The sequence below is a fragment of the Hypanus sabinus genome, chromosome 18 (assembly GCF_030144855.1).
Source record: "Hypanus sabinus isolate sHypSab1 chromosome 18, sHypSab1.hap1, whole genome shotgun sequence".
Classification (NCBI taxonomy): Eukaryota; Metazoa; Chordata; class Chondrichthyes; order Myliobatiformes; family Dasyatidae; genus Hypanus; species Hypanus sabinus.
In genome coordinates this window covers 51394396-51407351 of record NC_082723.1, presented here as the reverse complement: position 1 = coordinate 51407351, position 12956 = coordinate 51394396, and the positions used below count along the sequence as shown (strand labels likewise).

General features: G+C 38.9%; 1 protein-coding gene across 3 annotated transcripts in view; it reads left to right on the top strand.

The window, feature by feature from the left end:
* abca2 (ATP-binding cassette, sub-family A (ABC1), member 2) overlaps positions 1-12956 on the top strand; it is a 532256-nt gene that overhangs the window by 322944 nt on the left and 196356 nt on the right. For all 3 annotated transcript variants that reach the window (XM_059994306.1, XM_059994305.1, XM_059994307.1), the window contains one exon: positions 2168-2327. In XM_059994306.1, the coding sequence (XP_059850289.1) occupies positions 2168-2327 (160 nt within the window). The remainder of the gene's footprint in view (positions 1-2167; positions 2328-12956) is intronic.

Genomic DNA, 12956 nt, shown 5'->3' with positions numbered 1-12956 from the left:
TGGACTCAATTAAGAATAAGGAATTAAGATATGCAAAGCGCCAGCAGAATCTAGCCAGTTTATATTAAAAAAACACTAAAATCAAAATATGGCAGATGCTGGTAAATTGAGATAAAGAAAAACACCCACACCTTCCCATCAACACACACAAAATACTGGAGGAACTCAGCAGGCCAGGCAGCATCTACGGAAAAGAGTACAGTCGAGGCTTTGGGCTGAAGATGCCTGTCCTGCTGAGTTTCTCCAGCATCTTGTGTGTGTTGCTCAGATTTCCAGCATCTGCAGACATGCTCTTGTTTGTGCTTCCCTTCCCACCTCCGTTCCGTAGCCACCATCATAGATTCAGAGGAATTCAGGGGATGCTCTTTTGGCTAAGATCATGTTTCACTCGTATCATGGTTCACTCGTTGTGATTAAGAGGCTGAGAAGAGGTTAACATAATCACTGCTGCTACCTGTCAAAGGTTGTGCATTGCATAAGGCAGTGTAGATTATTGAAGTCTGCCTTCAACAAGAGATGGATTTTCCAGTCTTGCGTGGTGGGCCTTTATTGTCGAGGGGCTGTGGGAGTAGATTGGAGTTGGAACTTTTGTTTTGTAGATGTTTGGTGTAAGGCCTATCTTCTTGTGTGCTGCAGTGATAGAATCAGCAGTGACTTGGAGATTGGCCTCTGAGCATTTGCAAGCATTATCTGCATTCAGCTCTACAATGATGGAGGTTGAGGGTTGAGATGATGCCAGTTTTGAGGTGGAAATGATACAAGTTAGTCCTATTGATTAGCTTCAGTTCAGTGGGAAGCTTGTTGAATGTAAGATACAAACTTGAAGTGGGATAGATTGAAATAAGGGAACCTTGTCCACATTGAGATTGAGTCTTTGTAATACCTGTTGATTAAAATCATGGCTACTATATCACCATGAAAAAAGTGCAGATATTCTAAGGGCAACGAGTTTTGGGTATTCTCCATGGCCTCAATGAACTGGTAAAGTCAAATGGTTTGTAAGGTCAGGAAAGGCCACATGTAGCTAATCCTGTTCCATGCATTTTTACTGCTGCTGTCACATTGTGCAGTTAGTGTCATGAGCTGGTTAAGGAGAATCTTTGTAAAGATAAATGAGACACCATTGTAGTTACCACATTTGGATTTGTTAGCTTGCTAAAGTAGTTCACAGCTTGGCATGTTCTCCGCCACTCCCAGAGTAAGAGAAAATGCTTTGGAGGATTTGTTTGTAAAACAATATATTACTCCTATTTTGCATGTATAACTCTACCAAGTCATAGATATGGCCTGTAGACTCCACGTATTCTGCAAGTCTACTGGATACTAATTGTCACAAGGGTCAGAGCTCCTGACTGTTTATAAACACTAACGTTGGTTTGGAGAATTGGGGAAGCAATGCTGAGGAGTTTGACACACAGCTGCTGGTGCGTGCTCAGGTGGATTGGACATAGTGTGAGCTGAGGCTCCCTCAGCATGCGGACGGAGCTGGTCCTGTTCACAGTCTGAAATTGGGCTCCAAGTAGAGGGCAGCAGTGGGCTGTGAGTTGCTGCATCTCTACAGCTGTTATGCTGAAGACCCTCCCACTGAACCTGTCCCAGGTTTGGCCGGAGAAGATGGGAGGGTGAATTGTACATATGAGATAATTTTGCAATTTTTCTATTAGACAAGGTTGCTTTAATGTTATTAATGTCTGAGTGTTATTTTGAAACTTAATTTTTAATTTAAAATATACATTTCTGTTGTTTGATTGTAAAATGTTTTGAAATATCAGGGTCATTCAGAAGCGTTTAAGATCCTCGACATCTTTGACAGCCAGCAAAACTAAGGACAAATGTAGTTGCTTTCTGTGTGAAGCTTATCCGGATATCTGGATAACATTGTGAAGACCTTGCTACGTACTATTTTGTATCAGTGTGGCTTTTGTCAGCAAGTTGATGTCAGTGGGTATAGAAAAGTCATTCCTCGTTTGGTACATGTGCTCTGGTTGTAGTTGTCAGGAAATCTTGATCCATTCTACTGCTTGTAAACAAAAACACTACTTGTAAAAATGTTTCCAGAACTAGTGAAAATTACTGCAGTAATAGTTATCAATATATTTTTCATTTTCTCCCTCTTAATGTGCTAAATATCATCTGATTGTTGTTTCTTTTTCTCTTTCTGGTCCAGAACTATAGAACCTGAAGCATTAAAACAGGGCAACATGAGTTCTTTAGGCTTCACCAGCAAGGAGCAACGCAACCTAGGACTACTGGTGCATCTCATGACCACCAATCCAAAAATCCTTTATTCTCCAGTGGGCACAGAGGTGGACAAAGTTATAGAAAAGGTAAGAGCAGGGCAAAAATGAATTTCCTAGCTAAAATACTTGAGGGCATGCATTTAATGTGAGAGGGGGGGAAAGTTTAAAGATATGTGGAGCATGTTGTGTTACACAGAGTGGTAGATTGCTGGAATTGGCTGCCAGGAGTCGTGGTGGAAGCAGATATTGTAGTGCAATCAAGGAACTTTAAGATAGACACATAAATAGGCTGGGAATGGAGAGCTTTGGGTCATTTACAGGTAGAACAAAAATACTTTAATTTTGCATCCTGATGGGCTGAGACATTGTGGGCCAAAATACTTTTTTCTATGTTATATTGTTGTGCATTCTTGTTTTGTGGTTCACCAGATGATAAAAATATTTTGCACTTGGCTCCATCTATTAATTATGGCTCAGGAATGACTTTTAAATAACAGTGATCTGCATCAACATATCCTATGAACTGCCAGCGCAGGAGGCGAGACCAATTGGCTTATTATATCTCTAATAGTGGTTGTGATGATCAGAATATTGCCCTGCAGGCTGAGTGACGTAAATGGAGAAGCTCATTCTATCTTTTAATAAGTTAATTAATAATAAAGTCAAGATGTCCAGGCGTTTTGATTATTTGCTCTCTGTAAGTAATCTGGAATTGTTTGAGAAAATTGAGAGGAGATTTGATAGAGGTATACAAAATGATGAGGAGTATAGATAAGGTAAATACAAGGAGGCTTTTTCCACTGAGATTGGGTGGGAGACAACTAGAGGTCATGAGTTAAGGGTGAAAGGTGAGGGGAAACTTCGTCACTCAGATGGTTGTGAGAGTGTGGAATGAGCTGCTAGCACAAGTGGTGCATGCTAGCTTGATTTCAATGTTTTGTAGAAGTTTGGATAGGTATATGAATGATGGGGGTATGGAAGGTTATGATCCTGATGCAGGTCGATGGGAGTAGGCAGTTTAAATAGCTCGGCATGGACCACATGGGGCAAAGGACCTGTTTCTGTGCTGTATTTTTCTATGATGCAATAACTCTGAGAAATGTGAAACCCATTATAACATAGGGGTTTTAGGATTTTTTTCTATCTTAATTATAGGATTTGGGGTTTTAAAAGTTTCAATGGTTTTCAGAGTTTGGAGTATGTAATCCAGAGAGGGTGCTGCACTTGGCAGCCCCAATGGATGGAATCAGAAACCAAAATCGATCAGTTGAATGTGAAGGATCCCAAGGCACTGTTTCAAGAACAGCAGTGCATATTTCCAGAGGTCCCGACAAATGCTTGTAGCTCAGCTGATCAATCAAATCAATTGACCAAAAAAGAAATGTCATACCTGGCAGTTATTCTGTTCCCTTGCTGGAATTTTGATGTGTAAAAAATGGCTGTGGTGTTTCCAATGTAATACACATGACCACACTTCAGAAGTTGTCTTACTGTCTATAAATTACTTTGGGATATCTAAAGACCTTGAATTAGAGATGCACAGATGGAAGTCTTTCTCAAGTTTGAGCCAAATGGACTACCATGCATTCCCTCTCATTTCGAGCATTACTGCTTCTGAATGTTTGATAGAAATTGCTAAATTTAATTGACTCAAGCAGCAGGTTGACCAGACAATGTCACTTGAGAGTCCAATTTGGCATTTGTTAGAGAAGGGGCAAAGGATCCCCCTCACACTGAGGCATGATGGCGAATGACAGATAGCAACAAAGCAGCTTGGATTTCCCAGCCCAGTGAGTCCATGCCAATCACCTTGTCCAGCTATCTGGCCCCAATTACTTGCGTTTCTTCCCCCCCACCTCCCCATTTCTCTCCAGCCCCTCCCCTCCATGTGTTGGTACACAGATTATTCTGGCAAACACAGTGTTTATGGAATCTCTTACAAAAAACTGACGGAGGTGGAGGAGGAAAATTGATGCTTAATCAGTGTTATAGCACATCAGTTAAAAATATTTTGTTAAAGAAATTATTTTTAAAGTCATGAAGTAGAAGCTATTAGCCATAAATAGTGACAGTTATGATATTAATTTGTGAGTGCATAAGCCAAATGTAATACAAGCAAAATGAGTTATAAAGGTCATTGTATTAAAAAAAATCTATATCACATTTGATTTGTTCATTGTGTAATTATTGAAGGCTAGTGAACAATATTTATTATGCATCCTGTGGAAACCTTATGCCTGAGAAATGTGAACCAAAAATAATCTGTAGATGGAGATGAATGTTAACTGGATTAAATTTACACCGTGGAACAGAAAACTGCTTTAGCTTCCAAGAACGAATCCCAATCTAACAAATGCCTTGTTTGTTACTAAATGTGGTTGTACATTAAAATTATTGTTGAGTTATCTTGGTATTTGTCACTTGGATATTTCTCTGCTATTAGATGAAGGCCAGGCACATGGGAAGAGAGAAGAGTGCCTATATAAAGTATTCACCCCTCCCTCCTCCATTGGAAGTTTTCGTGATTTATTGTTTTACAACATTGAATCACAGTGGATTTAATTTGGCGCTTTTTTTTACACTGATGTCTCTAGTGACAAAGAGAAAACAGATCACTACAAAGTGATCGAATTAATTACAAATATAAACACAAAATAATTGATTGCACAAGTGCTGTCTTCATTTTACATGACACACCAGATCATCACTGATGCAGCCAATTGGTTTTAGAAGTGACATAATTAGCTAAATAGAGATCACTTGTGTGCAGTCAAGGTGTTTCAAGTGGCTGAGATGGGAGAGACTGTGCATGTTGCCCGGGTGCTTCACCAGTTGCAGCTTTATGGGAGAGTGGCAAAGAGAAAGGCACTGTTGAAAGAAACTCACATGAAGTCTTGACTGGTGTTTGCCAGAAGGCATTTGGGTGACTCTGAAGTCAGCTGGAAGAAGCTTTGGTGGTCTGATGAAACAAAGATTGAGCTTTCTGGCCGTCAGACTAAATGCTACATTTGCTGTAAGCCAAGTGTGTGCATCATACTGTGGGGATGCTTCACTGCAGCAGACCCTGGAAGGTTTGTAAAGGTAGGGGGTAAAATGAATGCAGCAAAATACAGGGAAATCCTGAGGGAAATTCTGATGCAGTCTGCTAGAGAACTGCGACTTAAGATAAAATTTGTTTTCTAGAGAAGACAATTGCCCCAAGTATAAAGCCAAAGCTACACAGGAATGGCTTAAAAACAACAAGGTTAATGTCCTGGAGTGGCCAAGTCAAAATCCAGGCCTCAATCCAACTGAGAATTTCCTTCTATCCCACATAGCCCTCCATTATTCTTTCCTACATGTGGGTTTGTGTTTGATTCCCAATGATTTAATTTCACAGAAGAGAAACTGTAGGTCAGTTTATGGAGATAAATATATTATCTATATCTATCTATCTGTGCTGTTTTACTTTGATATCTATGTCTAAGTTATAAGGAGAAGTTGCCTTGGTAACAGAGCCACCAGAATTCACCCACTCTCTATACACTGTCACATTCAGTGATTGATAGACATTTTATTTCACTTCCTTGTACTCTTCAGAAAAATGTATGACCGTGTATACTTTCATTTGTTTGCCAGCATTCTAGATTTCTGAAGATTGTAGGCCTTTGCTTCCCTTCCAATTATTTATGACAACATCAGAGCCTGGACAGTTAAAATAGGTTCATAGTGACCCTGGTCTTGTTTTCCACTGATGGTCACATAGCTATATTTCCAGTTGGAGGCAGTGAGTAATAATCACCGTAATACTGTGTCACCTTCTGGCTCGTGGTAAAGCATCCTGTCAACTATTTCAGTGTAGCACTACTTAGGTCCTTCCACCATGCTTGGCCCATTTCATTTCAGTCATTTCACAAAATGGTTTTCCTTTGCTTTCTTCTTGTGTCCAACCAGAAAACTCAAGTAAAAATGATTTGAGGTCGTGGATGTGGAAGTCAGGTTCCCTTCCTAATTCTGGATGAATAGAGGCTGAAGTCAGGAGGCCAAGTCAAAGAAAATTGCATTTGTATTTCCTTACTTATATTGGTTCCATTGACTTCAGAAGAACCAATTATTAGGAACGATTTACAATGAACAACTTGTACTAAAGCGCACATGTAATAATTGAAATCAAAAGTAAATTTTGTGAGAATGTTTTCATTCCTAAAGAAAATTAAAGAGTAACTCCTGTGTTAATTGTAATGCACTTCTGTCACACAGCTTTCAGCAGCTACTTTGGAAGAATACTTTTTTTTTTAACCAAACTTAAGATTTTTCTTAGCAAATTTTCATTCCAGATGTTGATATATACTTACTGTATTTTTATTATAATGTACTGCTGCCACATAACAAATTTAGTGACATATGCCAATGATATTAAACCTGAATCTGATTTTGAATCTGTCTGTTGGTCACCTTCACCATTCCAAGTCGCCACAACTAGCCATTCTGCTAAAGGCAGGCAATGACAAAATATTCAAAATACACTTTCAGAATATCATTAGATAGTACATTGGAATAAGTGTTACTAGCTTCATGATGGTATGGAGAAAATGCAAACTTTCGGTAGCTGCTGCTACCCTTTAGAAATTCTCCCAAGAGCCCAGTTTGCATGTATAATTATTGTATCATTGGTGTGACTTGCTTATTTCACTAACCTTGACAAATGATTGTTCAGAGCAAAACTCCCTTCCACATGGATTTATTTGATGTCTTTGTAAGTTATAACTTCATGGACCTCTAGAGCATTTTGTTTTAGAATATTGGGTTGCCCATTTAAAATGAGGACTATCTTTCAGCTGTTGGGGCAGAGCCATTTGAATATTTTGAGGATGGAGTATGGAGATTAGAGTTTGAACACAAGGAGTCAGGGGTTTGTGAAGAGAACAGAAAGCTTATTGAAGTTACAATTGAATTAGCCATAATCCTGCACAAAAACAGAGCAGCTCAAGGTACCGATTGGGCTATTCCTGATTCTATTTCATACTTTCCCATAACATTTGCTGAATCTCCACATAGTAATTCCCTTTCTCTCTCTTGTGGGAGCTAGAGAAATCAATCAGTGGTGTCTTGTAACCACATATTTTGGTTCTCAAGGAATATTAATGCAGCTGTATTTTGAGGATGGCAGTTTTGCTATCATTGTGTGTGTGTGTGTGTGCGCGTGTGTGTGAGGCAGAGGGACGTTTTTGTGTTTTGGGAAGTCATATGTTTGATAGACTGTTAAAGTGCTTTCAAATAGTTGAATTTAACATCAGAGGAATGTATACAGTTTACAGCCTGAAATTCTTACTCTTCACAGATATCCACAAAACAAGAAGTCCCATAGAATGAATGATAGAAACATCAGAACCCCAACCCCCCCCCCCCCCACCATGAACAAGCAGGGCAGAAGCATCAAACCTGCCCTGACCCTCCCCTACTAGCGTCAGCTAGTGAAGCACTGAAACACGTTCATAAATAGAAGTCCTTGACGTCGATGCCAATGGAAGTCTAGCTTTATTTCTGAAGCCAGAATCAGTGCCACTCTTTTGTGGCTTTCATGTTGCCTTTCCAGACCCAGGGATACCACAGAGTTCATTGTAGGTAAAATAGCCTGCCGATGGTGTAGTGGCATCATCACCGGACTTTGAGGTGAATGGCCCCATGTTTGAATCTGGCCTGTGGCTTACATGTTTTCTATCCATGCTGGGCTGAGCATGAAACTAGCAACTCGGCCTCAAAACACAGTCAAATGGTACAGAAATGGCAAAAATGTTTAATGTAAGAATGACAGTTTTTTTGAAGGATTGGGGAGGGTGTGGAGTTTGCAATGAGTATCATGAGGAGCTGGAACTCATCCAAGACAACCATTTCAGGAGCTTGAATCCAGGTCAAACCCCAGAGTTCCCGTAGCACCTAGTTACTTTCACTGGTCTAATTTATTTCTTTTTGAATTATTATTAAGTATTTATGTCATTCAGCCAAGGGGAATTCAGATTTACAGACAGGTCCTTAAATTTACTGATGGCAGATATTATTTTCTGAAGACTGAAATTGGATGTGGGAAATGCCATCTAACTGCGATCCTGAAGGAATGTTTTTAATAATAAAATAAAGACTTTCAAATTATGTACTTGCCAGTGACTTTGATTGAGAGAAGGAGCAGCTCTTAATCCCTGAGCAGTGAAGGGTTCAAGAAGTTCATATTCACAGAGAAGAGTGAAATATATAATTATAATTAGCCTTTAAGAACTGGAAGTACTTGAATCACCAGCTTTGAGATTTACATTTTTTTTGAACAAAAGCTAATGGAAAGAAAACGTTTAGACTGAATATAGGAATATTAATCTCTTGGCTCTTATTTATGCTTCTTCGATTTGATCAGTACATGGATGCACTTGTTTTGAGTGAGGTGGGTTAAGTTAATGGAAAGTGTAACAGATTTTTCTGTAAATGCAATATAGGCTGTACTAAAATTCCAGAACAGGAAATGTATTGGGAGCTGCTTATAAATAAAAACCTTGAACATGAGTGCGGTTGCTTAACTCAGGGTGACATGTTAGCATAACAGTTAGCATGACGGTTTACAGTACAGGCGACCGAAGTTCAGTTCCTGCCACTGAGTGTAAGGAGTTTGTATGTTCGACCCATGACTGTGAGGATTTTCTATAGGTGCTTCAGATTCCTCCCACTGTCCAAAAGAAGCACTGGTTGGTAGGTTAATTGGTCATTGTAAATTGTCCTGTGACTTGACTAGGATTAAGTCTGTGCACCGCTGAGTGGTGCGGCCCAAAGGGCCTACTCCATACTGTATCTCAATAAATAATAAGTAAAACTCATTGTTAATAGAGGAACTGATTATTTTTGTCACATTATCTTCCTGTCTATCTATTTCTGGCACCTCCTCTGCTTGGTTTTCTCTGTTTTCCTTCTCTTCAGCTCTCATTTTATCTCACATATTTTTCGGTCAATCTTTTTTATTTCTTTCTCTCTTTTCTCTCTCCCTCTCGCCCTCAAAATGCTGTGCAACTATCTAAATTTTATAAAAGCTGTTTGTGAAGTGTTTGGCTGGCAAAGCGCATTCATCAACCATATTGTTAGAACCTATGGAGAATATTATTTCTGTGTGTACTTCAATTTGCCATCGAAGAAATATCCTTGACATAAATGAAGTTTGAATAATCAAGCTTGCAAAGCATTTTAGCAGCTTACAAAGATTGACAGCAGTCCTTATTTAAGCAAATTAAGTAATTTTAAATAATTTTCACACCTTTAACTAAAACAATTGAGTATATTTTTAAATAATTGGAAAACTCAAGAATGTAAATCTGGTTTGAAATATCTTCACAAAATGTTTTTGGCTTTCGAGTTATCAGTTATTTCCAACGTGTTATTATCTTTTAACCATGCTTTCTGCCATTACCTTGAATGTTCATCAAAACTTGTGACTTGTTAATTAGGCATTTTTGTCTAGACTGGGCTGCTTAAGAGTTGTAGGACTTGTGTTGGGTGGTACTTTTACAGTGAAATCTATTGTTTATACAGCCCAGTGTAAATAAATTTTCCATGCTTTAATAACTGGAGCTTGAAGTGTGTTTTGCTCATAAAATTTGCAGTGCAATCAGGATGAATTAATGACCATTGGGAGCCTCCATTAATTCTGTTTACTCTGGAGGTGCTACAGATGCTTTAAAATGTTTTGTTGGACCTTTAGCTCAAGGGCATGATATTGGATATATTTTTTTTAAATGTTCTGTGCCTGAATCTAAGTGGAAACTAGCTTTATGTATGAGAATCCATTTTTCTTGATTTTTAAGCCCGATTTCTTACAACTGGTGGATTGTTTTGTAGGATTTTTAAAATGCTTTTATAATATGCTCACCTTTTTTATTTTTAATCAGACTTTATGTAGTTGGTGCTCGTAAATACTTTGGAAAATATTCTTCAATATATATTTTAGTGCATTTGTTCGGAAGTCATACTGTCAAAAAATAATACAGCACAGAAATAAACCCTTCATCCCAACTAGTCCATGCTGACCGCCTGCAAATCCCATTTGCTCACGTTCAGCCCAGAACCCTCCTAGACGCCCTTCATGTTCCAATCCAAATTCCTCAGATGTTCTAATCGTACCCATCTCGACCATATCTTCTGGTCCTCTCGCTCCAGATACTCACTACCCCATGTATAAAGAAGTTGCCTCTCGTGTTTCTCTTGTATCTCCCTCTTATTATATTGTATATGTGGCCTCTAGTTTTGGACATCCTAAGCCTGGGGGTAAGACATTGACCATCTAAATTATCAAAGTCCCTCATGATTTTATAAACTTCTGTGAGGTCACCCCTCATTTTTCTTTGCTCCAGGGAATAAAAATATGAGTTTAAAACCTCACACTACACCTCAGGCTGTCTAGTCCAGACAACATCCTCATAAATCTCTTCTGCCCTATCTGGCTGAATAACGCTTTTCCTAAAACAGGGTGACCAAAACTGCGCATGATACTCCAAGTGCGGACTCACCAACTATTCATATAGCTGCCACATCATGTCCTTAACTCTTAAATGTTGTGTCATTATCGATAAAGGCCAGCTAAACACCCTGTATTCAGTTCGGGTATCCTCCAACCTGATGGCATAAACATCCATTTCTTGAAAGTCTGGTAACTGCCCCCCGCCCCTTCACCATTCTACATTCCTGTCTCCTTCTTTCACCTTATCTCCTCTGGTGCTCCTTGCCCTTCCCTTTCTTCAATGGTTTGCTGTCCTCTCCTGTCAGATTCCCCCTTCTCCAACCCTTTGTTTCTTTCATCAATCAACTTCCCAGCTCTTTGCTTCACCCACTCCCCTCTTCGAGTTTCACCTATCACCAGTACTTCTTCCTCCCGTCCCCCACTCTGACTTCTCATCTTCCTTTCCAGTCCTAATGAAGGGTCTCAGTCTAAAATATCAACTTTTTACTCTTTTCCATAGATGCTGCCTGACCCACTGAATTTCACTGGCATTTCGTGTGTGTTGCTAATCTTCTTATTGGGTAGAACTATCACCGAAATCACTGATAGAATGCAAAGCTGAAATTTTGCCTACACACAATTGACTTTGAGAGGGAATCTGGGTGCAATGGAATATAGTAATTCAACATTCACATATGAGTTCTGACCTGCTGTTTAATGCCTGCAAATTCATTGAAAGGAGAGAGCATGCATAATCATGTTGCTTTTGCTCCATATACTTATACCATCTGGCCATTTGATTATCCTCCTCCAACTGGTAAGTGTATTATATGTCTCAATGGTGTCAACAGAGTGCTTCAATTGAAGTGTTATCTTCTGTTACAATGGGCTGTCTGTGCTCTCCTCGTTCTCCGGATGAACCACTGTGTAAGAATAGGTGCACGTGGCATTGTCGGCAAAGGTTTTCCTCGTCTGTTAACAGAACTGCAGGCAGCACAGTGGCATAGCTAATAGATGTGCTGTCTTCAGCACCAGAGGTTCAATCCAGGTCTCTGCCTTTGTTTTGACATTCTCCCTTTGTGGATTTCCTCTGGGTGCTCTGGCCCACCCCCCAAAAATGAAGGCTGGTCGATTAGTTCCTCACCGCAAGTTGCCCCTAGGTGAAAGGAAAAAGCTGGGGAATTTTGAGAGAATTTAATGAGTTGGAGTAGGATTAGTGTGGAAGGAAAATAATTGGGTACTTCATTATCAGCACGGATTCAATGGGCGGAAGAGTCTATTTGTGCAATATCTCTATAACTTTGTAACTGGAAATAGGGAGTATTTTGAGAGGAAGACCGCTGTTTAGAATTGTTCCTTTTAACTTCCTATTGCATGTTTCTAAATATTCCTGGATTACACGTCCCAGCTATAAATGATGAGTTCAAAAAACACAAGAAAACAAGTCTGTAATGAGGAAATTACTTCTGCACAACTTTTAGAAGGTTCTTGGATACCAAAGAAAAAATGTAACACACTCCCTACTTGTCCCGTATAAGATAAAATATTTTAGAAGCAAGTGCAATGTAAGAGAAGGCTATTTATCCTCTAAAATGTTTTCTGTTGTCTTAATTCTTCCTTGTTTTAACCTGTGCTGGGTTGGGTTGGAACCTTTAGTTAATATAAATGAAATAGTTTGTTCTCGACAATGTAGACATCAAGACAGAGAGGATATATTGGTGTTTATTACTGTCACTCTTCTTGGATGAAGAAATGCCTTGTAAAACATCTGAAGTGTTTTCGAACAAGAAAGGAAGAAATTGTTTTTATTGACATTTTTTTCATAGTTTGGAAAGTTACTCGGGTTTGAAAAATGTGTCTATAATTGCCCTTGTTTCAATTTCCCTTTAAAACTCTGCGCAAGTTTCTTTAGTTAACTTGTTTCGCCGTCAGACATGTTGGTAAACATTAATTCTGTGCCATATGGGTAACAAATTACCATTTAAAATGAATTCCATATGTTAATTTATATGTATTTCACTGTGTACTGGCAAGAGAGAAAGTGTGAAGTTTGTGTATTTTAAGGAGTTGCAGTTAAGTACATAATTACTTAATTTTATCTTGCTTATAATTAAGATCTTGCTTTTATCTTGTTCATTAAGATTGTCCAGTAACTTATAAATGGTCTACAGTAATATTCTTCTACCTTGTGTAGTCAAGAAAATAATCTAGTAGCATGTATTAAGTAGGTTGAAACTTTTTTTATATATCAGTTCAGTTCAATTTCA